The sequence below is a fragment of the Cydia pomonella genome, chromosome 13 (assembly GCF_033807575.1).
Source record: "Cydia pomonella isolate Wapato2018A chromosome 13, ilCydPomo1, whole genome shotgun sequence".
NCBI lineage: Eukaryota > Metazoa > Arthropoda > Insecta > Lepidoptera > Tortricidae > Cydia > Cydia pomonella.
The window spans coordinates 17,046,006-17,072,037 of NC_084715.1; the positions used below are offsets into that span (position 1 = coordinate 17,046,006).

At 36.8% G+C, this 26,032-nt stretch overlaps 3 protein-coding genes across 9 annotated transcripts in view; all 3 read right to left on the reverse strand.

Annotated features, from left to right (window-relative positions):
* Positions 1 to 26,032, reverse strand: part of LOC133524418 (hemicentin-2) — a 237,384-nt gene that overhangs the window by 95,380 nt on the left and 115,972 nt on the right. The gene's annotated exons all lie outside the window — the stretch shown is intronic.
* Positions 2,152 to 9,735, reverse strand: LOC133524416 (KRAB-A domain-containing protein 2-like). 2 transcript variants are annotated; one of them, XM_061860411.1, is made up of 2 exons: positions 4,809 to 5,380; positions 2,152 to 3,144 (listed from the first exon to the last, which is right to left on the reverse strand). In XM_061860411.1, the coding sequence occupies exons 1-2, from the start codon at positions 5,250 to 5,252 to the stop codon at positions 2,530 to 2,532; spliced, it is 1,059 nt and encodes a 352-aa protein (XP_061716395.1). In that variant the 5' UTR covers positions 5,253 to 5,380; the 3' UTR covers positions 2,152 to 2,529. The 2 variants fall into 2 exon arrangements, with proteins under 2 accessions (XP_061716395.1, XP_061716396.1); XM_061860412.1 differs by lacking the exon at positions 4,809 to 5,380 and adding an exon at positions 9,095 to 9,735 and having other exon boundaries at positions 2,175 to 3,144.
* Positions 13,234 to 26,032, reverse strand: part of LOC133524413 (G-protein coupled receptor Mth2-like) — a 59,865-nt gene continuing 47,066 nt past the window's right edge. For 3 of the 6 annotated variants that reach the window (XM_061860409.1, XM_061860403.1, XM_061860407.1), the window contains exons 4-9: positions 20,489 to 20,567; positions 17,849 to 18,027; positions 17,188 to 17,359; positions 16,871 to 17,056; positions 16,396 to 16,507; positions 13,234 to 14,953 (exon numbers count right to left, since the gene is read on the reverse strand). In XM_061860409.1, coding sequence (XP_061716393.1) covers positions 14,873 to 14,953; positions 16,396 to 16,507; positions 16,871 to 17,056; positions 17,188 to 17,359; positions 17,849 to 18,027; positions 20,489 to 20,567 — 809 coding nt within the window. In that variant the 3' untranslated portion in view covers positions 13,234 to 14,872. Of the gene's footprint in view, positions 14,954 to 16,255; positions 16,508 to 16,870; positions 17,057 to 17,187; positions 17,360 to 17,848; positions 18,028 to 20,488; positions 20,568 to 26,032 lie in introns of those variants that run through there. The other 3 variants (XM_061860406.1, XM_061860408.1, XM_061860405.1) reach the window with 2 other exon arrangements.

Sequence of the window (26,032 nt, forward strand, 5' to 3'; positions counted from 1 at the left end):
TAAAAAATCGTATCTTTAGTGGGGTACGGACACTTGACTGTAACAAAATTAGGTTATTAAAGCAGAATAGTTTTCAAACGAATCCCTAAATCAAAAACAGGGGGCCTACTACGAAAGTCGAAATTGGCAAATCTTTCTATTTTACTCTCACTAAGACGTAATTAGAGTGAAAGAGAAAAATACCTGCAACTGACGAACTTCCATTTTCGCGGTTATACTTATAGCCCTGTTTCCTGGCAACCTCTCACAAAACATCCCAGTTTAGATTAAATATATATTTTTTTACTTTTTTATTAAATTAAATTTTACCACTTAGGCAAGCTTAAATTTATTTATTTTATCTTTATTGCACGACAAAAAAATTGTACAAATGGCGGACTTAGTGCCTCAAGGCATTCTCTACCATCCAACCATTGGGTCAAACAGAAACTTGTAGTTAGTGCACGATTGATTGAGTTAAATATGTAAGAAATGTGTTTTTAGGGTTCCGTACCAAAAAGGTTCAAAAGGAACCCTTATGGTGCGACTCTGTCCGTCCGTCCGTCCGTCATATTGCTGAATATCTCGAGAAATACTTAAGCTATAGATTTGAAATTTGGAATAGTAATAAATAACGCTAACCCAAACATATTGAAAGTGTAATTTATTTTTTATTTTATTTGTATTCATTATGGAAAATTCCTAATATAAAGAGGGGGCAAAATTTCAAAGTCTAGTTACTAGGTCAAGTTGGGTATCATTTGAAAAAGCTCAAATTGAACATTACAAAAATTTTTTTTTCATAGTGAAGAAAATTGACTTATGAAGGAAAATATGAAAAAAATACCATTCCCCCCCCCCTTTTCTACGAAGTTTACGAATGAAAAATTATGAAATTTTTACATAATAATAACATTATCATAAAGATTACAGGAAATATAAAATCAGACCTCTATCTAGATTTTTTAATTAACAAAAAACATTTTGTAATTTAATTTGCAATTTAATCCCGTTTGCGGGTGTTTATTACCTATAGTTGAAATTCCTATGAGATTACACTAAAGGCACCATCTATCAAATAAAATAAAAATTATTGAAAGCAGATCGCACAAATTAGTTAGCCAATTCGCCCATAGATGGCGCTGTACACAATTATACTAATCGTATCCCTCTGGTCAAAAGTCTTTTATGAGAAAATTGAAAGTGTGTACGGAACCCTCGGTGCGCGAGGTAAACGAACTCGCACTTGACCGGTTTTTTCGTTAGTGCGTGCAATATTGTAGACGTCTCAAAACCCTTTTTAAGGTTTTGGAACCAAAATGGCAAAAATGTTTTTTCGTTCTGACTTTCCGTATGTCACAGCCATTTTTCGTTACGTCTGTCTGACTGTCCGTATGTCACAGCCATTTTTCGTCCAGATTTTTACAGATATCATGCTTTACTCAAAACAATTATCCAACATATTTTTACATAAAATCTCATATTCTAGTGTACATAAGTTGGTAGATATTTGCAAATTACATAATTACCTATTTTTGTTAAAAAAAATAGGAGCACCCTCAATGAACTTTACAATTAACCTTAATGTTTACAAAAGTATGGTAACCTTACACCCTAGTAATTAGAGGGAATTAATCATGAATTATTTAAGTAGTGAGTTCTTCCTTTCCGGTATTATACATTAATAAAGTGGCAACACTGACAACTGTTGCAATAATATGGAAGAGTGATAGAGACACAAATCGTTTCGTTGTCGTAGCAATAGTGATTGTCACCTTGGCTATGCATTCTCAAACAGCGTGTCAAAAAGAGATGTAATCTCTCTATAAGTTAGAACAATTAATTATTTCATTGAAATTTATCCACTATTATTGATGCTAACTGTACTACGGTTAGCGCTTCTTCAACCTGAAAATCTTTCGAACACAGACACTTACACCCAGGTTAATATCAAATATCAAACATTTATTCAGGAAATAGGCCACAGGGGCACTTTTATATGTTCATTTTTACAAACAATAAAAATTACATAATACAATTACAAATATAGAAACGATGAAATAATATATACTGTATTAGATATGTATACTTATACTGCCTCTAAAAATACCCGATTAACGATGTTATCAATTAGTCACTACTTAGACCTACCTATGTATCTTCGTCTAGTAACATACAACAAAGTCTAATGCTCAACGATTTTTAGCTAATATTATAACCAGATAAGCGTAGGAGTTGAAAATAGAGTTACGGTCACTCTGGTTATAATATTAGCGGGAAATCGTTGAGCATTAGACTTTTTGTTTGCCGCGATATGTATTGTCGAGTAGCAGTACTGAGAGTTCCGCTACTTGATGCTAGATGTCGACTGCGAATATAATAAGCATTTTGGTACCAAAACTGAGGTATGGAGTGAGCACTCTATGACTTCGCTTATTTCTCTATGGCATAGACTGTATGACAAGGAAATGCAGTATTTCCTCGAGGGATGCGTAGAAATGTAGAATAACTCAATTCGAAAAATTACTGAATAAAGTTTATTGCATTTTATTAATCTTTAATACGTTTCACTTCTAGAGGATCAATCGACTTTAAACTTTTTATTTTCATCTGTTGCTTTAAATCGTTGCTTGCATTTTTATTTATTCCTTCACTGCCCGGTTTATCATCTTCTATAGTTATCATATACTCGTAGAAATCTTTATCTGTATTGTCCTCCACACAAGTATCATCAGGGCTAATGGTTTCAAACTTGTACATGGGTGATGACCGAGGGGATATTGGAGACAGTGAACGAATTCTCTTCTTGCTTGTGGATTGGACCGGTTGAGGTAATTTCACTTTTGTCTTGTTCTTCGCTTTGCTTAGTTGTTTTTTCGCGTTGAACACCATGAGTTGCATTTTCTGCATTAAGTCTAACGCTACTAATTCTGGCATTTTTCTCAACTGCATTGTCAAAGAGCGACCAAAAAGATCATATTCATCTTCCTCGTTACTAGTTATTACAGGGTTTTGGTACTTTTGTTTATTTTCTGGACTCTTGGGTCTTTCTGGTGATTCGTCCATTACTTGAATGTATTGAGTGCTTATATCAAAAGGTTCCTCTTCGTTTTCGTAATCTTCTTCTTGAAATGATTCTTCAGCAGAGTGTGACAGTTCTTCCCTCTGTAAAAAAGACGTATTATTAAGAAATAATAAAATCTTGCATTTATCCATTAAGTTACACTTGCACGTTCCAGGGTTATTCAACTAAATTGGAGTTAACCGTTTATACAGTAGTTACAGTACCTACAGTTTAACCATGTATAAACGGCTAACTCCACGTCAGTTGGCTAACCCTAGAACACGCAAGTGGCCCTAGGTAATACCTACCATTCAATACAAGATGTTTGATTTCAATTAAAAATATAGTTTAAAAAATCACACTGGTTGAATATTATAAAATTTAACATGAGGGGCGACTCGACTATACTTGCGAAACTGGGTGGACCTAGGTTCGAATCTATAAGTAAATGCAACCACAATATCAATAATTGACCACAAAATTAGTACCCTGATGGTGAATATTCTTATTTATTAGTACTAGCATTCTGCCTGTAACTTCGTCTGCGTATAATTTGTATTTCCATTATCCAAATCCATCCTATTTTCACTCTATTCAGGGATTAAATTCTGGTCTTATATCCTCTCTCCGGGATCGAATTATCTCTATACCATCTCGTAAAGAGGTAACAGAAAGCAGAATTAGTTTCGTATTTATAATATGAATAATCTTCTATATTTTGAATCTACTTGATCATTTTGGGTGAAATCCACTGTTCCCGAAAGGACCCCTTACCCCTTACGGAGACAGTGCTCTCAGTGGATAAATAATAATTTACCTGAGTCTCCTTCTGATTTAATATCAAGCAGAGCCTCATGTGGTATCCTAATATATGAAAATACAGAATAGCCCTACTTCCAACTTTGTTCCGAACATGGCTTCATATGGAGTAGAGTTAATGCCTGTGTGATGGGCTCTATTTTTTATTGATTGTACAAAAAGTAATCCTTCCGACCACTCTTTAGTATAGTTATCCTCCAACCACGTTCTTAGGATATTCTCTATGCCTTGATTTTGGGCTGAATGAACGCGACACGTGATCGATAGGCCGCCTGTTCCCGGCCGGGCGTCCCTACGCTACTTATACATCAACACATCTTGATTCGCTCTCTGTATTGACCCCTGGCTTGAAGAGTGTCTCGGTTTACCTTATGTACAAATTTAGTTCGGGCCACAGAAGCTTCCTGGATAAATTTATTAGCGAACTCTCTTTTAAAAATACTTGTTGCATCGAATATTGTAAAAAATATGAAGTGCATATGCTACTTCTTTAGCATTTTTAGTCTTGAGCGGACGGAGCTCAACAAGATGATCTTGGTGTTGTTAGAAGACTAGTCTTGACGAATGTCGAACCTTATAGACTCGCAATCCTCGATGTTTCAATCTTTGACTACTCGAGCGTTAAAGTTTTGAGCCTAAAATGGGTTCAGAACCTTGACGACTAAGTTTTTAATGAGCTCTTAAGAGTAAGTCTTTAATTAAGACTTGATTGACTCGGGCCTTTGAAAGCTCTAGCCCTCCAACCCTCGAAGGCGTTAAGAGCTCTATTAGGCATTAAGTATGTACTAGTTTTTCCCCGTGACTTCGTCTGCGTGAAATTAGTAATTCAGCTTATGTGACGTTGGACGGAGGGATGAATAAATCCTCTCCTCAAATCAGACACGGTGCTTTCAAATGAGTTTCTATGAAAAGCTACAAGAGGGCTCTCTTTATCTAATATACTTACTTTACTCTTTGGTTTAACCACTAATCCTTTATTTGGAACGCTGCGTTTCTTTTCGCAGCTATCACATAAGTTTAAGTAAATGACAATCATTTCCCTCGTAATATTTTTATAGCGCAAATTTAACTCTTTCTCCATCCGGTTTCTCCCACCATGCCCTACTGTCAGGTGGGTATCATGCAGAATTTGAAATATTTCGTTATTTGTTACGTAATATCTAATTATATTGTCTTTGACCGGGACAATCAATTTCTCTGTTTCTCCAACAGTCATGACGTCGAATCTTCGCAAACGCTGATAATCTTCTGGTTTTTTATGGGACTTTTTTGACTTGGAAGATTTTACTTTTTCTATCATCTCTGAATAACTCTTGGTGGTGAAAAACTGAGTATTTTGTCCCTTTAATAATATTAACTCATTCAATCTTTCGTCAAATCGACGATTCATGTCGTTTATTTTGATATATCCATGAATTATTGCTTAAACACACAATAACATCAATTTCACTATAATTCGAAGCTGAATTATGAAAATACAACCCGTAACCGATCGACGCGTCCGTCCGTATTCGCATTCAAGGCGAAACTGAACAAAAACATTGAGCGCTGTAGGTACGCGGTTATTAATCACTTGGCCCGGTATAGCTGGCCATTATTCATACTGCCCTCATTTATCACTTGGTCCATAACATACCTACACAGGGTGTAGCAAAAATAGGGGGATTCGTTTATATTCGGTGAGTAATGTTGCCAGAGGGCCTACCACGAACCACGTTCGACGTGTTGCCTCTCTGTCGCACTTATACAATTGTACGTAAGTGTGACGGGGCGGCAACAAGTCGAACGTGGTTCGCGGTAGGCCCTCAGAGCTACAGGACGGTGTGGAGCGTTAGGGTCGGCAACGGGCATGTAACACTTCTGGAGTTGCAGGCGTCCTTAGGCTACGGTGACTGTTTCCATCGGGCGGGCCGTACGCTTGCTTGCCACTAGCACAGAGATAGTTTGAGTCCCGTGGAAGGATATAAGTAAGTAAGTAAGTAAATATTCTTTATTGTGCACCATACATTTAAAAATAGACATGAAATGAAAAAACACGTAAAAGTTAGGTAACAACAGGCGGTCTTATCGCTAAGAAGCGATCTCTTCCAGACAACCTTTGGGGGTTGGGGATATAGGATAGTTTTTATGTCGGAAATCATCTCTAAAGGGAGTGAAAAGGAGGATGGAATTGAAATAATTAATGAATAGCCTCATAATCTAATAGAATGATTGCCATTAGACTTTAGACTATACTTACTCTAGCTGCTGTTACTAATTCCACGCAGAAGTGGTCGCGGAAAAAAGCTAGTATACTATAACTATTTACTTCGCAAGATGATGTTAGGTACTTTACAATGCGGTTAGAAAGACCATACCTCCCTATACAAGTATAATGTATGTAGGTACAAACTAAGTAAGTATATAAAAATAACTTAACCGCAAGTATTGGTATTACATATTATGATGTGACAGATAAGATAAAGGTACCTATATTAGGTAACTAAAATAGGAGGGATCCGTTTAATAATCTGATTAGAAAAAGTAGAAGATTTTTTGAAAAATCTTTGTTTGTGAAGAGGATTGGCTGACTTGGGTGACCTGCCCCATAGAAAAAGCTTTCGTTCGCGTTAAATACATTTTTAATTAAATTCTTCTACATCCTGTATGTGCCGTTCCACGGGTAAAGGCGGGTGGCGGTCCGCGCTTGCGCCATTATTAACGACGCTCCAATACTAAGGGGTTGTCCTAATAGACCCCAATAATAATAACCTATTTCAATATGTTTCAATGACCACGAGTTCAATATGGTTTCATCCCATGTTCGTACAAGTAAAATTAGCGCGAACTTGCAATAATCGCGTTTTATAAGAACGACCCTTAACACGTTCACTGCGGCTTGAGGCAAAACCGCCCCAAGCTCGACTATACGCTGGTGCGGGGCTAAAAGTTCGTGTTATCTCTCTCGTGCGGGAGCTGTCGCCGTTTACTTACAAGGCGTACGATAAAGACAAATATACATTTCTTTATGTTATTCAAACCCAGACTCGTTGGTACAAAAAAAGTGTTTGAGATCAAAATAAGCCTCGAACGCACTGGGTATATATTTTATCCACACAGTGCGGGTTGAGGTTTATTTACGCCCCTAGAAAGTGAGCTCAAGGCCGCACTGAGCGGGACGCGGGCGGCGCGGGAGTCGATCGCTTAACGTTAGTGCGGCCATAGTTGTCGATACGGAGCCAGCGTGTTTCACGTAAATAATAGGTATAACCTAAATACGAAAACGATCGTGACCTATAGTGTATCAGTTAGTATTTGCAAGTGTGAATTAAATTGTGTTTAAATAAATGTTAATAGTGTAAAGCATATACCGGGTGTGGCCTGTAATAAGAGCAAAAAATTAAAACATAGACTCTACCCCTCAAACTAGACAACGTTTTTTAACAACTTTTAAAAATAACATGTATTTGGAATTTTATTACAGTTATAAACATATATTGATGTCATATACAAAGGAAAAAGTGACCATAAATGTATTATAATCAAGAATATAATACATTTATGGTCCGCATAGCATGCAGAAAGAAGTGGTTTACATATTTGCACAGGCATGCAGTCGGTATATTTGATAGTTCTGAAATTATTTGTAAAAATGTGTGAATTCCCCCTTATAGTGTCATCCACTGAGCCGCTAACCTTACTTACTCGAACTCGAAATAATAAATATAGCATAAATGCATTAGATTAACTTAAAATTGCGTCTGAGATATTGTATCGAAGATGGTCGACGAGATGATGACTTTTCATCGATAATTTAGCGATAACTATCATTCCCTTCACTAGATTTAGATAAAATTTAGTGCGTTTCGAGGCCTAAAAGACCTCAACAATTCTTTAGGTATTTTTTCTTTAACCAGAGGTCAGAACCAAGGGCGAAGCTAAAGGTATTTTAAACATTTACTGACAAATGAAGACCACAATAAACAAAACACCTAATCCTTGTCTAGGCAAAATTATGAAGGTTGTAAGTAACTACTGAAATTTGAGGTCCATAACGCCTCACCCGCACTGTAAATGAGCTTAGGTTTGGGCTGATTCGATCTCAACCGCACCAGTTTAAAGTTCGCCAAGATTTGTCCCGCAGTGAACGTGTTAATGCGGTGCTACGTGACCTAAGGACTGGATGCGATTCGCACGCCGCTCCGATGTGCGAGCGGGATATCGCTATGATACGCGCATGGCGTAGTCTCGCTCAAATATCGGTGCTACGTGCGAATCGCATCCAATACCTATGATAACCGCCTAAGCGTCGACTGCGACGCGACGCGCCGAGCGCCACCCGTGGATCGTCACATATAAAATAAATAGTACAGACAACAGAAGTAGATAAACAAGTGTGGGCTATAATCACGAATATCGAAGTTCGCAAATTGCGGGCATCTTTCTCTGCCACTCTAATTACGCCTTTATTGGAGTAAAAGAGAAAGATCCGCGCAATTTGCGAATTTCGAAAACAAATAATTTTCACAATACAAATAATTTTCACATGCCCTAGGGCCGAGCATATCAAGGGTCAACAATGTTAATGATATCTAATGTACCATATGTTCTTGTGAATAAACTTTCATTCATTCATTCGCGGTAGGCTCTTTGGTGTTCAAAATCATTTGCTAACGCTCTTATTCTCTTGAAAATAATGTTGTTTTTGCTCATTTTGTACACCATATTCGCTTAGCTCTTACTAATGCTAACTGTATTAAGACGCATGCTACGGATCATTCCAAATAGTTTGTGATTGACTCGAATGACTCGTGTTAGATAATTGATTTTCTACCTTAAGACGAAAATGGAGGACCCGTGCGAATTTTCACACAAACGTGGTCCTCATTTTCCTCTCTGGGTATTAACATTATTCAAAATATTTTGACACAATTTGATATATAACAGCCAGTTAGGAGCATTTAAAAAATTGTATGAAATCTGTTTAACCTCCTAATTTTTACAATAATCGAAAAATCTAATAAAGTCAAACGTAAAATTATTTAAAAATATTTTATCCTGAGAGGAAAATGGGGACTACGTTTGTATGGAGAAGTGGCCGCCCCCTTTCCTCTGATAATATAGTTTAGTTTTATATAACCTTTTTTATAATACACAGGTCAATATCAAACATATAAACAAACACAATTTGAAAGTAAGTACTTAATTTGACAAGGTGTATGTACCAATATTTATTAAATAATACCTACTTACTTTAGTCATGTAAGGCTCCGAGACGTCAAGTATAAACTTCAAGGCGTCATACGCAAACCATTTCCGAACCTCATCGCTTTCATGGTCATCCTTCATCTTACTCGTCAACCGATGGTGTTCCCTGTGAAACGCACTCCTTAAATTCTTTATTTTCTTCCTTACACTGCCCTCGTCCATTCCGTACTTCTGTCCGAAAGCGATAAGGATTTTACGTTTCTTGTTGTTGTGTTTATAGTTGGGGTTCCTTATGTCCCATAGTACTTTGCATTTTTTGTAGTCGTTGATGAAGTTTAGTAACTTTTCGTTCGACCAGCCCATGTTATTTGCGGAATCGCGATAAAAATAATTTGTGATAATAACCTAAAATGGCGCACGCCGTTCGGAAACTGGGTGCGGCAGCGTGTGGCATGCGCGACTGAGGCCGCAGGTGGCCGCAACTTGGCGCAGTGTGCCACCGTGCCGCGCGATACTAGCGCTGATTGGCGCCAGTGAGGTAAGCGGCATCTAGCGGCAGAGGCTTGAACTAGAACAAGCGCCTGGTCGCTTAGGGTAGTCCACTAAGGAATAGAGAATTTGACTAAGGGCACCATAATACCTTTAATAATACTTGATAATATCTGAGGGCTTACCGCGAACACCAAATTTCGCAAATTGCGGGCATCTTTCCCTTTTTAACCGACTTCAAAAAAGGAGGAGGTTCTCAATTCGTCGGAAAAAGATCCCCGCAATTTGCTATTTTCGGTTTTCGCGGTAGGCCCTCAAATAATATCTGCAGTTGCTCATAATAGTCATAATTTTATTGGTATGTATGAATAATAAAATAAATAAATAAATATTATAGGACATTATTACACAAATTGACTAAGTCCCACAGTAAGCTCAATAAGGCTTGTGTTGAAAATAAGGCGTAAAAAAGTTACGCGTTTTTGTCGCGTCTTCATTTTTGAAAGATAGGTATATATAAGATCAATTCATTAAATTTTTATTTAATTATTTTGTTATTTATTCATATAAAAAAGCAATGAGCTAAGCACCAATCGCTCCTGGCAGGTGCCTGACGACGCATTATTCCAAGATATTTCGTACACTTTTAGTTTTTCTAATATTCCTATCAAACATCGAAAAATTAAGATTAGTAACAAGCTCAAGATGTCAAGCATAAAAAGCACATATGAGTCATACACATTTTATAGTATGGTTAACTCGTTCGCGTCTTTCCTGTAGACATACTAAAGTTAAGGAAATCTAAAGCTAATTTTGATGCTACACCGTAAAGGCGGGATACATTTTTCAGTACTTAGACTCAAATACGAAAAATGGGATTCGTAGTACCAGTCAATAACTTTTTATAAAATGTGTTTGACCCATATTTGGTGCTTCTGACCACAATAAAATATTGTAACAATACGATTGTTTGTGGTGTTTAGTGTACTAAACGTATGTAATTAAAAGTAGAGATATCAGTTGACCACATAAATAAACAATTAACTATGATAATTCAAATATTCTAAATAATATTATTGTATTTATTTTAATTATTATTTAATTAATACGGTCGATCCTGGGGTCCAAGTGATACCAGACTCTTTCGTTTTAAAATTTGAACACTTGACTTTTTAATAAATAATAATAATTCAACCTATATACGGCCCACTGCCGGGCACAGGCCTTCTCTTATGAACTAGAGGGCTTGGGCTATAGTCCCCACGATGGCCCAATACGGGTTGAGGACTTTACACACACCTTTGAATTTCTTCGCGGATGTATGTAGGTTTCCCCTCACGATTTTTCTCCACCGAAAGCTAGTAGTGAATATAGTAACATCTAAATAGGTATCAAATGATACCTATTTAGATGTTACTGAGGAAGGAGAGATAGGAAGGTGAAATTCGGCCGAGCTTGCCAGACCTATTTAGCGCTAATCACGACACGTTGTCGTTTTGACTGTACGAAGCATTTCCGCTACATACCGGGAAACCTATGTTATCGGTTACGCCCGTAGTTCAGCGGTTAATGTGTGTGTGTAACTCCACATTTTCATCTGAAGTGTGAAATACTGTATGTACCTACATCAAACAGTTGAATAGGCGTATCATGCAGCTCCTGCCTCCTTTTACTAACAGGAGAAGTATTTTTGTAAATAAAATCAATATAATGGCTCAACCGATCATGTTTAAAACGATTTTTGTGAAAAGTATTTATTAGGGTACAATGGGGTTGGCCGGTCGAAGTATTTAACAGATGGCGCCATCATAGCTTGCCCTGTCAATCCCTAGAATTATGTCAAATTCTTGTTTTTTTTTTGGAATTTTGTGACCTGAATTCCAGTACTTTAAGCCAAATCTCATAGAACAAAACTAGAGACAGGGGCAAGCTATGATGGCGCCATCTATGCAAACCTTTGACAGTTGCCAACCCCATTCGAAATTAAAAAGTTACAATGGGACACAAACACATACTCGCTTTTTCTTTTTACCTAATACTTTATTTACATGTATGGAGTGTTACTTACATTATGTAGTTACTTAATTGATAAAAATGATAAATTTTAATGTGAAATTCCACATGCACCCCTTTTTAGGGTTCCGTACACAAAGGATAAAACGGGACCCTATTTCTAAGACCCCGCTGTCCTTCCGTCCGTCCGTCTCTCCGTCTGTCACCAGGTTGTACCTCATGAACCGTGATAGGTAGTTACACAGTTGAAGTTTTCACAGATAATGTATTTCTACTATTTCTGTTGCCGCTATAACAAAAAATACTTAAAAACAGAATAAAATTAATATTTAAGGGGGCTCCCATACAACAAACGTGATTTTTTTGCTCGTTTTTAGGGTTCCGTAGTCAACTAGGAACCCTTATAGTTTCGCCATGTCAGTCTGTCTGTCTGTCTGTCTGTCTGTCCGAGGCTTTGCTCCGCGGTCGTTAGTGCTAGAAACCTGAAATTTGGCATATGGATATATAAATCAATAAAGCCGACAAAGTCGTACAATAAAATCTAAAAATTTAATTTTTTTTATGGTACCTCCCCTACACGTAAAGTGGGGGTGAATTTTTTTTTTGCTTCAACCCTACAGTGCGGGATATCGTTGGAAAGGTCTTTCAAAACTAATAGGGGTCTTCAACAAACACTTCTTGATAAAGTGAATATATTCGGAGATAATTGCTCCGAAAGAAAAAAACATAGGTCCAAAAAATATGAAAAAAAAACTTGGAAGTAGAGCTTAAGAAAGACATTAAATGAAAACTATAGCGGTTTTTGAGTTATCGCAAAAAGTTTCCCCTTCATAGTAAAAAGATGTACACCCACAGTTCATCCCTTGGTTATTAACAATCTACCATACTTTAAGCTCCAGTTTAGCTTATTGTGACGGAAGAGTAACTACGGAACCCTACTCTGAGTATGGCCCGACATGCTCTTGGCCGGTTTTTTATAGATAATGGTACGGAACCCTTCGTGCGCGACTCCGACTCGCACTTCGCCGGTTTTTTCATACGAATAGAAAGGGACAACAAGTGTGCCTTGACCGAATTATTTTGGGGCTGATACTACGGTGTAAAAATAAAAAAAATCCTCATTATTTGTACTATTTATTACAAACTTTAAGTGTAACAAGTCTCAGTGAAACATTAAAAGATTACATAAAAACTAAACATATATTCCTTTTATATAATCTTAGTAAAGATACAGTATATTTTAGTACGAATTATTGTACATACACACCAAATACACTTATTGAGTAGCAATGAGGTAGATGAAATATTTCAGTGCATTTTAAAACATCGATTTATTGCATAAACATAGTAAATCCTAATTTAGTTGTAAAGTGCATTTTTATTTGTTTAGCTCAAAAGTTTCTGAACACAAAAATACAAACCTAAATAGTGTATTCACAAAAATAATATATTAAGTTCTAATTACAAACGTTATATAAGAAGTAATGCCGTTAGCAGTTCTTAAAAATAATGAGATCAATAAAGAGTTAAGAAATGTCAAAAATTATTTAAAATTATAATTCGGTAAAAAGTAAACACGCTTCTCCGGCAATGTCTTTACTTTGGCATCTATTGTTTTTATAACGAGGGCGCGTCCATTTTAAATTCGTTTTCTATTCAATCTGTACTTATGTATTTTTATAAAAAATAAATAGATTGCCTATGATCAATATAAAAATATGAACATTGAGGGAATCAGGATCAGGAACTGAAAATTAAAGTACTTATCCTTAAGAATTAGAGGAAACAAAGCTCGCTATACATGAACATTCGTCTCATCGTTAATAGGTCAAAAAATAGGAGGTATAACTAAATATATTGTAACTTGAGCGCTACGCCTTTAAAGTGCCAAATACATCCACCCACACATTATCAGGCCTGATATCACGCCGGAAATCGGGCCCGAGGAAGATTATTTTTCCGTTTCACCACATCGTTTACAATATTTGAAATGTAAAAAATGGTTCATATGCAAAATATCAAACTTTTAACATTTTTGGCAATTAGAGACAAAGTATTTTTTACATTTCAAATATTGTTAACGATGTGCTTATATTCTGTGAAACGGAAAACGATTATCAGGCCCGAAATCCACTATACTCGTAAATACGAGATTTTACATAGGTAGTATCAAATATCCAATATGACAAAACAAAGCTCGCTATACATGAACATTCGTCACATCATTAATAGGTAGCCTTTAAATACGAGATTTTACATAGTATCAAATATCCAATATGACATGGGCAGTGTAGTTTCATTAATCTAGTTTTAAAAAATGCAAATAAAATGTATAATTATTGTTAAGATATTTTTTTTCAGTTTTTCACTTTCTTTGGTTCAATACAGACAAAAATAGTCACACACAACAATTTAACTATATATTCTTTATAAATAACCACAAAACATAATAAACATCTAATCATCATCATCTAATTATTTATTTACTCAAAATACCTACTTTGCTTAGTAATGTATGTCAGACTTTTAAATTGTGTATGTGTTTAAAACCAATGTGATGTCAATGCTGCCTAAACCGACTGCGGAAAATACGTAGGTACACGAGCGCATTTTCTATTGGCAATTTCATCGATAAACAGCGATTGTTTTAAATTCCAGCAGTCAAAAGCAGAAAATAATGCGCTCATATGCCGAATTTACCACAGACGGATTTGGCCGCATTGGCGTTACCAACCAATATTTGAAGGATATGAATGAACGGTTATACCTATTAACCCTGATTATCATATTTTTGATTATATTCGAGCATTTATTTAACTGATCTGAATCTTATTCGTTAACTGCTCCGAACGGTTTTCTCATTGCACGCGATCATTTAAAGGATGTGATATGTGACCCTGTATTAGCACTTTCTGTTGAATAATTTGTTTTGCCTGTTCATCAACACATATGTGGAGCTTTGCAATTGCTGTGCGCGTGCAACATCCTATTGTAGATAAGGATACTCGTACACAAACAAATCAGCGCCATTAGTCGTCGAAGTTCTAAAAATGGCATGACATGCGGTATTTTTAAATAGAAAATCATCCCGATTATTGGGGAGATACTCTGTAATGTCAAGCATATCATGTCTGACAGACCAGCCGGACTTCCCATAGGCATCCGAGAATATCTTTCTACGTATCTATAATTTATCGTTGAGGATTGAAAAACTCCGCTGAAGCAAACCTCGACCAACTCGACCTCGGCAAATGTCACCACATCAAGACCGTTCAAAAGACTCAAACTTGCTGTTTATTCTTGAGGGAGTTCATACGGAATTCATCCCGGGAGGACAACGTGCGTGTCGAGGTGGTTTGCGTCTGTGTGCGGGACATAGGTTTCCCGCGCATCTGGTTGTACCTGGACACAAAAAATTGGTAAGGGATTTGTTACACTCATATATATTAGAATAGATTTGAATCTAATAAACCATTTAACAAGGATTTTTTTGAGGTGACATTTAATGTATCTAGGTAACTTCATATTTTAAGTCTGCTTTAAATATGTTTTCGGTGGCTAAATGGTTAATACTAGCCAAAGAGAAGTACCTACAAGTACTTTTTAACTTAACACACATCACTACTCTAAGTAACTAAGTAGTGTGAATTATCAGAAAAAATATGTAAAAAACAAAATATTGAAATCGATCGGAAGAAAAAAAAACAACTCAGTTCTAATTCAACATGGTTTAAATTAAATTGAAGTAATCAGTACTAATAAAACAAATTAGGTATATAATAAGAATGGTAAAATGATTAGTGAATATGAGTAGGAGGTGCATCTCAAACAAAGCGTGACGTTATTACCAACACCAGATTAAGGCAAAAAACATCGTTTTTATCCAGTATCAAGTCAATCAAGCAACTTTTTTTCTTTTTTGCCGTAAGTTGTGTTACTTAATTGAAAATAGTTTTGATGCAAGACATTATTTAATTTGGTACATGTTACATCTCTAAACAAATCACCATCATCTTCCTCGTGTTGTCTCGGCATTTTTTGCCACGGCTCATAGGCGTCTGAGGTCCGCTTGGTAACTTATCCCTAGAAATGGCGTAGACACTAGTTTTTACGAAACTGACTGTCATCCGGCGTTCCCACGCAGAGGGAAAACTAGGCCTTATTGGGATTAGTCCGATTTCCTCATGATGTTTTCCTTCACCGAAAAGGGACTAGTAAATATCAAATGATATTTCGTACATAAGTTCCGAAAACTCATTGGTACGAGGCGGGCTTTAAGCACCCGTAGTAAAATGGTAAGTAGGTATCTAACGTAAGTATGTTTAGTACGTGTAAAGGAATTAAAACCAAGTGGTGTCATTGACAGGGATTTTACGCAGAACGAGTTGGCAGATGTGGTTTCCTTGACCTTTATTACCACATTTTTTGTTAGTAACACTCATATTGTTAGTTACGTTTACAAAAAGTTCTCAGTTCACTCCAAACCAAATTACTGGTTATTTAAAAAGCTCTGTACCTTTAACCTTTACTTTGTCCGTTTTTTGACAGTACAGTCAGTCATTACTTACTCCGATACAGAGGAACTATTCTTAAATAAATTTATTTAAATTGACTCTTTATCTTTTATCTTAGCGTTATTTTATCTTAATTTTGACGGCATTTTGTATGTTTAAATATTAATAGTTTGCCATTTAATTTGTCAGATTCTTAGGTTTCATATTCATAAATTTGGCCACATTCAGTCATATAGTTAGAGGTGAATTTGATTGTTTTCGTTTGTCAAGCTAAATATTGGATGTTTTAATAGTTCTACTGTTATCAGAGTCGTAACAGATGGTCCGTACTGTATCAAGACTGCCTCTTTGCTGCTGATATTCCTTCCAATTCCTCACGTCCCTGTGGCCTATCGGCCTGTCTCCACTATCGCTGTGTGAGATGCGAAATGTTTCATTGAACCTAGACACAAAATGACAAATGAGCATAATGATCGGTGATGTAACAGCTCATTTTTATGAACCTTCAGCCAAATGAGCATTCATCTGACACGGTAAAGACACCAGTAGTATGTTTCCGCCACCGCATCAACCATAAGTTTTAATAATGCATATTTTGATAGATTCATCGTTAACTACATTAAAGGGCGATGACATCATGGCGTTACCATGTCGAACGATGAATAAACAATATAGAGCTTGGATTGTGATGAATAATAGAAAAATACAAGGTATAAAAATGAATCAATACTTTTAAGAAATATAAGAACGAAATATAATGATAGAGAGAAATGATACAAAATATCCAAACAAGCACACAACAAACCTCTTCTTCATGAGGCGAAAGATCTTGCGCTTGCAGACGAAGATGATGAAGATGAAGACGCCGATCATGACATTGTAGGCGTCGATGAAGCGAAAAACAATGTTGGTCTGCGGGTATTGGCCGCTGATGATCTCCAGGATCCAGTTGATGCCCATTATGGTGAAGAGTTTTACGTAGAGAAGTAGCCTGTAAGCGATTTTGGTATCGATTGAGCAAATATGGCGATAAAAATATATATCTACAAGGGTAAAAGCTAATATTTGATTACGTAACAGAGTTCATTAATTTAAGGTAGATGAATGAATTATATTTTGTACCTTTGTCTATCATTCCGGTGTTGGTCTGTAGTAGCGCTGTCCTTAGACTTGAGGGTCTTCTGCGTCTGTTGTTTAATCTGGTTGATCTTCCATGCGGTCAGTATGAAAAACACGATGTTGGCCACACAAAGGATCATCATAGGGCCGTACAGGTACAACAATTTACTGGTGCCTGGAACATTATTAACACATTTATATTAACTTCACTTATAGCTAACATACTAGCAATGTACAGTAAGCTACAGAGATAACTGACCCTTCTCCCACCTGCTAACCAGCTTTAAGATTAAAGATGACCACAGTTCCAATAGTCATATAGATTTAAAAAAATTGTCTAATATAAACTAATACTGATGACATTAGGTACAATAGATAAATTGGTACCAATAAGTAGCGGAATACTTCGGTGGCTTCTAATCGAACACGTTTGGTACGTTGTAACAAGTCCTACCCTAAATATAGTCGGCAAGAAATAAGTTAAAAAACCTCTTAAACATCAGTCAGCACTATAATAATGCTGTGAGATAAGTATACTATAAATGATACATTCAAAACAATAATTTATCTTGCTGTACCTGGGTATAACCATTAGATAGGTATCTGGTACTCGTATTGTAGAAACCTATAATTAATTATTTTTATAGGTACATGTGAGACATACCGTGAAGGAAGCAGCCCTGCTGTCTCAGCATGGGCATGGCGGGGTGCGCTGGAAGTCCAGAGAACTCGAGTGCAGCCATGATTATCGTCAAGCCGGTAGGAAACCCGAAAGCGTACGCTGCGTATGCGCAGAAACGCGCCCGCATTGACAGCTTCTCGAAAGATAGACCACGTTTGCCACTGAAAACGATCAAATATTTAATTATTTTAAATTCGAATTATCAAATAAATAAATAAATATTCTAGGACATTATTACCCAAAATGACCAAGTCCCAAAAGCTCAATAAGGCTTGTATTGTGGGTTATACATCCATGACTCAGGAACAAATATTCATGCTCATTACACGAATAAATGCCCTTACCAGGGTTTGAACCCGGCACCATCGGCTTCATTGGCAGGGTCAATAGCCACTAGGCCAGACAAGTCGTCAAATAAATGGTTTTAATAAACCTCATAAGGCCGACGACGGTCCTACCCATAGGAAAGAGAATTTGAAATAGAGGTGGATTGTCAAAGAAAATTTTGTAGCCACAGTAAATTTACTGCCATATTTCGACACTTGATTAAAACTTTTAGAACGATATTGGGGAACGGTTTTTTTTATTTACCTTTATTCTTTTACCTCTGTGAAAAAAAAAGAATAAATTTTTTGGAATTTAAAATTTAAGCTCTTTTAAATGACACTCCACCTGACCTAGTCACTAGACTTTAAAATTTTGCCCCCTCTTCATATTGGGCATTTTCCATTGTTAATAATAATAAAAAATACTTTCAATGTGTCTGGGTTAGCGTTGTTCATAACTGTTCCAAATGTCAAATCGAAAGCTGAAGTGGTTCTCGAGATATGTATCTATGTGACAGACAGACAGACAGACGGACGGACAGAGTCGCACCATAAGGGTTCCTTTTGTACATTTATGGTATCTTAAAAAAAAAAACAGAAAATATGGTAATATTTCTAAGAACATTTTGGAGTTAACAATCTATTTTTAATTTATAGTTTGGTAACTTATTTGCAATAAACATCGCAACATACACAAAATCGTTCCCGCACCCGAAATCCTGCGGTGGCATCATGGTTCCATTTATATCACTTGTCACTATGCCCGTCACTTTCGCACTTACATACTTGTTAGATTAGAACGTGACAGGCATGGTGACAAATGATAAAGAGCCGACCATCATAGCCCTACGGGGCTATTTGACTAGACATTTGCTAGACATAGAGGTGGAGTGGAGTGTCAAAGAAAATTTTGTAGCCACATTAATTTACTGCCATCTTTCGACGCATGATTAAAACTTTTAGAACGCCATATGTCTTTGACCTTTATTATTTCACTGATATGGAAATGGCGGCATCTTACCAGGCATCGGCTAAAATTGAGGCGCCTTCACTCGAAACGATGCCTTTGGCCTTTTATCTATTAGATGGCGCTACTTTTTGTCATTTAACACATATCAGTGAAAGAACAAGGATCAAAGTCAAATGGCGTTCTAAAAGTTTTAATCATGTGTCGAAAGATAGCAGTAAATTGACTGTGGCTACAAAGTTTCCTTTAACAATCTACCCCTAGACGGACCATTATACGCGTATGGATTTTTTTTTTCACAGCAGGTTATTTTACATTAGATACTTATGATAGTTTAAACAGATGTCGTAATTTGGAAGTGTTAAAATTTCTGCCACGTAGGTAATTCAGGTTTAACTGCATCAAAAAGTACTAAGTTAGGAAAAAAATTGGTTAAAATAATTAAAACTTTCAACTTGTAATTTTTTACTTCGGTAAGGTACCTAAACTAAGAATAAAAGTTAGTTGAATTTAACTGATCGAGGTTAGTTTTTTCTTACAATTCAATTAGAACAAGTATTGTAACTATTTAGCAGCAAGACGTAGCTATATAGACAAACAATTACTCTAACGTATTATTATGTTCGGTCAGTGAATCAGTTCGTTTGTTTCATACGTTTAAGATAACTGCGATAATTACTCGAACTTTAATGGTTTACATGATTATGACCGCTAAAATGAGATAAATGAGGACTTTTGTTCCTACAACACAAACGCATTGTTTTAAAATTTAATTATTTACTAAAAATTTACAAGTAATGGTCCAGGATATTACAATATCGTAGTTGGAAAATATTTTAGCGAGTAAACGGCAACTAAACCAGTTTAATTTTAGGCCTTTTCCTATTGTTTTCATGCTTAAAGTAGGTAGTTATCATATTTTTGTTGTACTTATGTACAACTAAATAAAGCAAAAATATAATTCCAAACATTCTGGTATCGTCTCTATTTAACCCTACTTTATTCGGAGCAAAGGAATTTTGTATTAGCTATAAGTTGAAATTGTTTTGGCTTATTTTCTAACTATATATTTTACCTTATTGTTTAATTATGTGCTGTATGTTTCCCAAAATAAATAAATTAAAAAAAAATCTAAAGTAGCTACTTGAAGGTTTAATACCAAATATAATTAAACGACTGTGTGTTGTTGTTCGTTGCTGCGTGCTAGTGTTAGGTACAACAGCGAGCTGCATTAAGTTACTCCACTATATGAATAAATTCCATTCATAGAGTGAGTATGTACTTTTGCTGCTGAGAATATAAAAGCCATTATTGGTTTGTTTCACATACCTAAAAGTCCACCAAATATCGAAACACATGACGTTGAGCCAGAAAAAAGCAGATAGCAGAGCAAAGTAGATCACGAACGCTGAAACAAAACAAATTATTAATTTTCTGGCAGCATGCGGCACTTATAATATTATATATGATAGTATAAGAGATTTTGTATTGCTTGCTTTTGAATTATTCCATTACTCTGAAAGTTAGATACTGGACACAGAAAACATCAAACGAAACTAACATTAACCTTAAATAAAACTAATATTTTTTTCCATAAAGTCGTATCTTTTCCAACAGTATAATAGGCCTTTTCATCTGTATGAGATGTTTTAAGCAGCATCCTGGTAACGACACTTGCGTTCGTGGCTGTATAGCCCTATGCGAGATCCCACGTCCACACACGCGGCAGGTGTATGCTTGCCCAGGTGGGCGAGGGCTGCGAGCCTGCTCGTGGCGCCTCGTGCGTTTCTCTCTTAAAGAGGTAAACCAGGCATCGTCGTGTTTGGCTTGACCATCATGAATAGCACGACGCCATACGGGTCGGTCTTCGGCCAGTTTTTGCCATTGGTTCCATGTGATATTAAAGGCAACCATATCGCGCTTGACGCAATCTTTGAAGCGCAGCATTGGCCGCCCGACCAGTCTTTTTGCGTCTGCAACCTCCCCTAGCAGGATTTGACGTGGTAAACGAATCTGTTCCATTCGATACACATGCCCAAGCCACCTCAGTCGTCTCTACTTTAGTATGGCTGTGATACTATGGAGCTGTGCCTCGCTTAGAACAGACACATTTGTCACCCGATCCTTCCATGTGATGCCCAGTATGCTCCGCAGACAGCGCATATGAAAGGAGTTCAGCCGGCGTTCTTGTTATGCGTAAGTTGTCCAGGATTCCGCTCCGTACAGAAGAGTGCTTAGGACACGGACACACGCTTGCTAAATAAGCATTTTCGTTTTTACCGTAAGATGTTTGTTGTCCCAAGCCCTTGCACGGAGTCTCCCGAACGTAGTGGCCGCTTTGCCGATGCGGGAGTCGATCTCCACGTCGAGCGAGAGATTCCAACAGTGAACTTGAGTAAAAACGAAATCCTTTTGAATACAGTTTGAATTCAATATTTATCATAAATATGACATAAAATCTTGTAAGTACTGACAAGGCCGAGACGTAGCATGATCGGTTCTGCTAAATAGCGTAAAGTTCGTCATAAATTTTCCTATAATTTTGGCAGTTAGAACAGAATACTTTTTATAACTCGAAGCTATTCTTATTTCATTGCTTTTTGATGAGCGTAAATTCTTACAAAATATTTTGTACGTAGGCATTTACATTTTATAGTCGTTTCGTCACGTTATTTTAGTAGAATGTCTTTTTTGCGTAGATTCTAAATCCACATTTACTGACTTAGTTATAAATAGGTGTATCTCGCTACCTTACTTCAACATGATCCTAAGGTTGATAACTTAATTCCATTAAAATCACATCTCTCTAAAGTCGGTCCCTCATTGCTGAGGATTGTGACTCCGCTCGCAAATTTTCCCTATGGCAGCTCCACTTTTGCCTGTCGGTTTCTTTGTGGAAAGCGTTGCTCTGTGTGATGTCCATCTGGGGCATCTGGGCGGATATTTGGTCACACCATCTCGATAAACTTATTCCTCTAGGCCACCTGCCGTCCACCTTTCCCATCACCTCATGTCTCTCCAAGTTGTCAGGGTCTCTGTGAGCTATGTGACCGAAGTATCTTAATACTCGTTGAAGACAGATGGTGGGTAGTCATGGTTTCTTTTCCGATTTGAGCGTACCTTTTCCAAAGATACACAAAACGGCCCAAAAATGATAGTGGTTCATTCGTGTCACTTGTTTTTCTATTAAGTAGTTCATTTGTTTACTTCCGAGTCAATTTTGTATGTTCTAAATAAAATCTGCGCAACTTCTGTCCCAAGAACGTATCAGATCGAAATATATGATTATGAATCAAATACCAGAATAAAGTTCTTTGATTTCATTATCGTCTATGTTCTTTCTAATAATTGGGACCGTTGCCAACCGCGACAGTTGTCATTTCATACGTATGTGTGGTAGGAGAATTAATAAAATTGAAAGGTTGTTTACAAAAATATTACGGACTAAGGTCGGATTCAGACTACGCATTGACGACAAACGCAGGCGTTGTTGATGTATTCATTACGTATTATTTGGTTCTAATATTTTGAATAAATACCAATACCATGGCATAATGTAGGTACGGTCACGTCTGAAATATGGGCAATGAGGTCATGTATACATATTTTTGGGACATTGTTCGAATCAATATTTTAAGACATGACTGTACAATCGAAGTCATACATACATGAATGTTGTCAAAAATGACAAAACTATGTATATGTACACCTCCTTACGCATTTAAAGATAAAGTTTTTGTGCACACATTTGGTCGGATAGAAATTTTGAACTCAACTGTTTATCCAAATCAAATTTATATTAAGATTACAATAGTTATTTGTTGTACAAGGGAGCAAAGTTGTTGTTTAACCGCTCGTGCTAATATTGATACCTGAGCAAGCAAAAGATTCCAAAATTGAACCAAGAAGTATTCTTGGCCCAGGTCAAGAAGTAATGTAACGAGACATAAATGAGCAACTTCATGTCCTTATTTCGTGACATTAACGCATACATTTCGGAGTATGTTTGAGAAAATACTATTACTTATTCTGTGCCACTGGTCTGTGTTCTAACCTAACCTACCCACTGCTACAAACCTCTAGTTATTCATGTTAATTTGACTTTTCGTTTTATTAGTCGCGTTTTGAATTAGTTAACACACTTGACACATAGGCGTGATCCGTAGCAAAACTTCCTTTGTGATTCAACTATTTCTTGTAACTGCTTGTTTACATGTTAAAAACTCTGAAAGTGTTGAATTGCTTTTGTAATTGGTTATGACAGTTCTTTAAAGAATTAGGTGGACTTACAATTTAAATAATGTGATGTGAATTATTATAAAACTTTATTTTTAGATTAAATCAACACAAGAGCTTGTTTGGGCATAGCAGTAGTCCGTTACTTGTGATCTTTTAAATGACTCATCGTAGCTATTTTTGAGATAACCCATTGACAAGTTTGCTACTATGTATCATTGTCAAGTTTTATATTGTTGGATCAACTACTTACACCCTTATTCAAAAACGTCTACTATAGTTACGATGCCGCTAATAATCGTTTGTCCCTTTCCATCATACCGATACGTCGGAATTGAGAGGGCATTTAAAGGGTGTAGCAGGATAGCCTAGGAAAAATTGCCCCCAGCGATTTTGGGCCGAAACTGTAATTAAACGATGCCTTTTGGGGAGGTTATACTCTGCACAAAGTTTCATCCCTCTGTTACCCCCTGGGGGTGAAAAACACCCGATTAACCCCAAAACTGTTTTAATTATTTTTTCCTAAACTATGAAAGTGACGAGTTTCAAATTTTGTACAAATATTAATAAGACTAAAAGCTATGTGCTAAAAAAATATTAACCATTTAAATTCAGGTAAAAAAAACAAAAATAAAAAAAGAATCACCCTGTATATCAAGTTTGGCTCATGGCACACACACCATTTTTTTTTCAAAAATGAACCAGTTTATATTCTACATTATACAAAAGTTTCATGGACCTACTCCAGAAGGAACATTGCGAAATTAATATGTATTGGCTCTTTGGTGCGTACTATTCATTGAACTCCCACTAAGAGCCTTGCATTATTAATAAACAATGGCTATTGCGATCGGACCGCTGCTCGTTCCCGATTTGAAAAAGGTGGGGATAAAGAAGTATGAATCAAACTCATTTGTATTTATAAAAACATTTTTTTTTTTTTGGTTTCGGGACCGAGACGTTGCGTATTTTTTTTTTATACTACGTCGGTGGCACACAAGCATACGGCCCGCCTGATGGTAAGCAGTCTCCGTAGCCTATGTACGCCTGCAACTCCAGAGGAGTTAGATGCGCGTTGCCGACCCAAAACCAGCCCCCCCCCCCCCCTCGTTGAGCTCTGGCAACCTTACTCACCGGCAGGAACACAACACTATGAGTAGGGTCTAGTGTTATTTGGCTGCGGTTTTCTGTAAGGTGGAGGTACTTCCCCAGTTTGGCTCATGGTACACACACCATTTTTTTTTTCAAAAATGAACCAATTTATATTCTACATTATACAAAAGTTTCATGGACCTACTCCAGAAGGAACATTGCGAAATTAAAATAAACGTACTATTTCGTAGCCACTAATCATTATACTCGTCCAAAAGAGAGGTATGGGCATTGTGAATTTCATCTCGCTTTGTGTGGTAGGGCACAGCCAGTGGATGTCATTCCAGATCTAGAGCAGAGCCCAACTGGGGAAGTACCTCCACCTTACAGAAAACCGCAGCCAAATAACACTAGACCCTACTCATAGTGTTGTGTTCCTGCCGGTGAGTAAGGTTGCCAGAGCTCAACGAGGGGGGGGGGGGGGGCTGGTTTTGGGTCGGCAACGCGCATGTAACTCCTCTGGAGTTGCAGGCGTACATAGGCTACGGAGACTGCTTACCATCAGGCGGGCCGTATGCTTGTTTGCCACCGACGTAGTATAAAAAAAAATACGCAACGTCTCGGTCCCGAAACCAAAAAAAACTAACTAACTAACTAACTGCTTTGGCTCAGCGATCCAAAAAGAATCTTGGCCTCCGAAACGAGAGAACGCCACCTGTCCCGATCCAGCGCGGGAAACCAAAAAAAAAAAATGTTTTTATAAATACAAATGAGTTTGATTCATACTTCTTTATCCCCACCTTTTTCAAATCGGGAACGAGCAGCGGTCCGATCGCAATAGCCATTGTTTATTAATAATGCAAGGCTCTTAGTGGGAGTTCAATGAATAGTACGCACCAAAGAGCCAATACATATTAATTTCGCAATGTTCCTTCTGGAGTAGGTCCATGAAACTTTTGTATAATGTAGAATATAAATTGGTTCATTTTTGAAAAAAAAATGGTGTGTGTGCCATGAGCCAAACTTGATATACAGGGTGATTCTTTTTTTATTTTTGTTTTTTTTACAAGAATTTAAATGGTTAGGGGGTTAATATTTTTTTAGCACTTAGCTTTTAGTCTTGTTAATATTTGTACAAAATTTGAAATTCGTCACTTTCATAGTTTAGGAAAAAATAATTAAAACAGTTTTGGGGTTAATCGGGTGTTTTTCACCCCCAGGGGGTAACAGAGAGATGAAACTTTGTGCAGAGTATAACCTCCCCAAAAGGCATCGTTTGATTACAGTTTCGGCCCAAAATCGCTGGGGGCAATTTTTCCTAGGCTATCCTGCTACACCCTTTTCTCGGGTCAGAGGTGTAAGGGTTAGAGCCGGTGTAGCTATATTTGACGTTCATAAACGCATTGTAATATGCCTACTTGAATAATAAACTATCTTTATCTTATCTTTATGTAACATGATATATTCTTATAAAAAAGTTATTGTATTTGTATTTAGATTAAGAGGATATATCAGCTGAACCCTTCTTAGATTTGAGATTTGTAC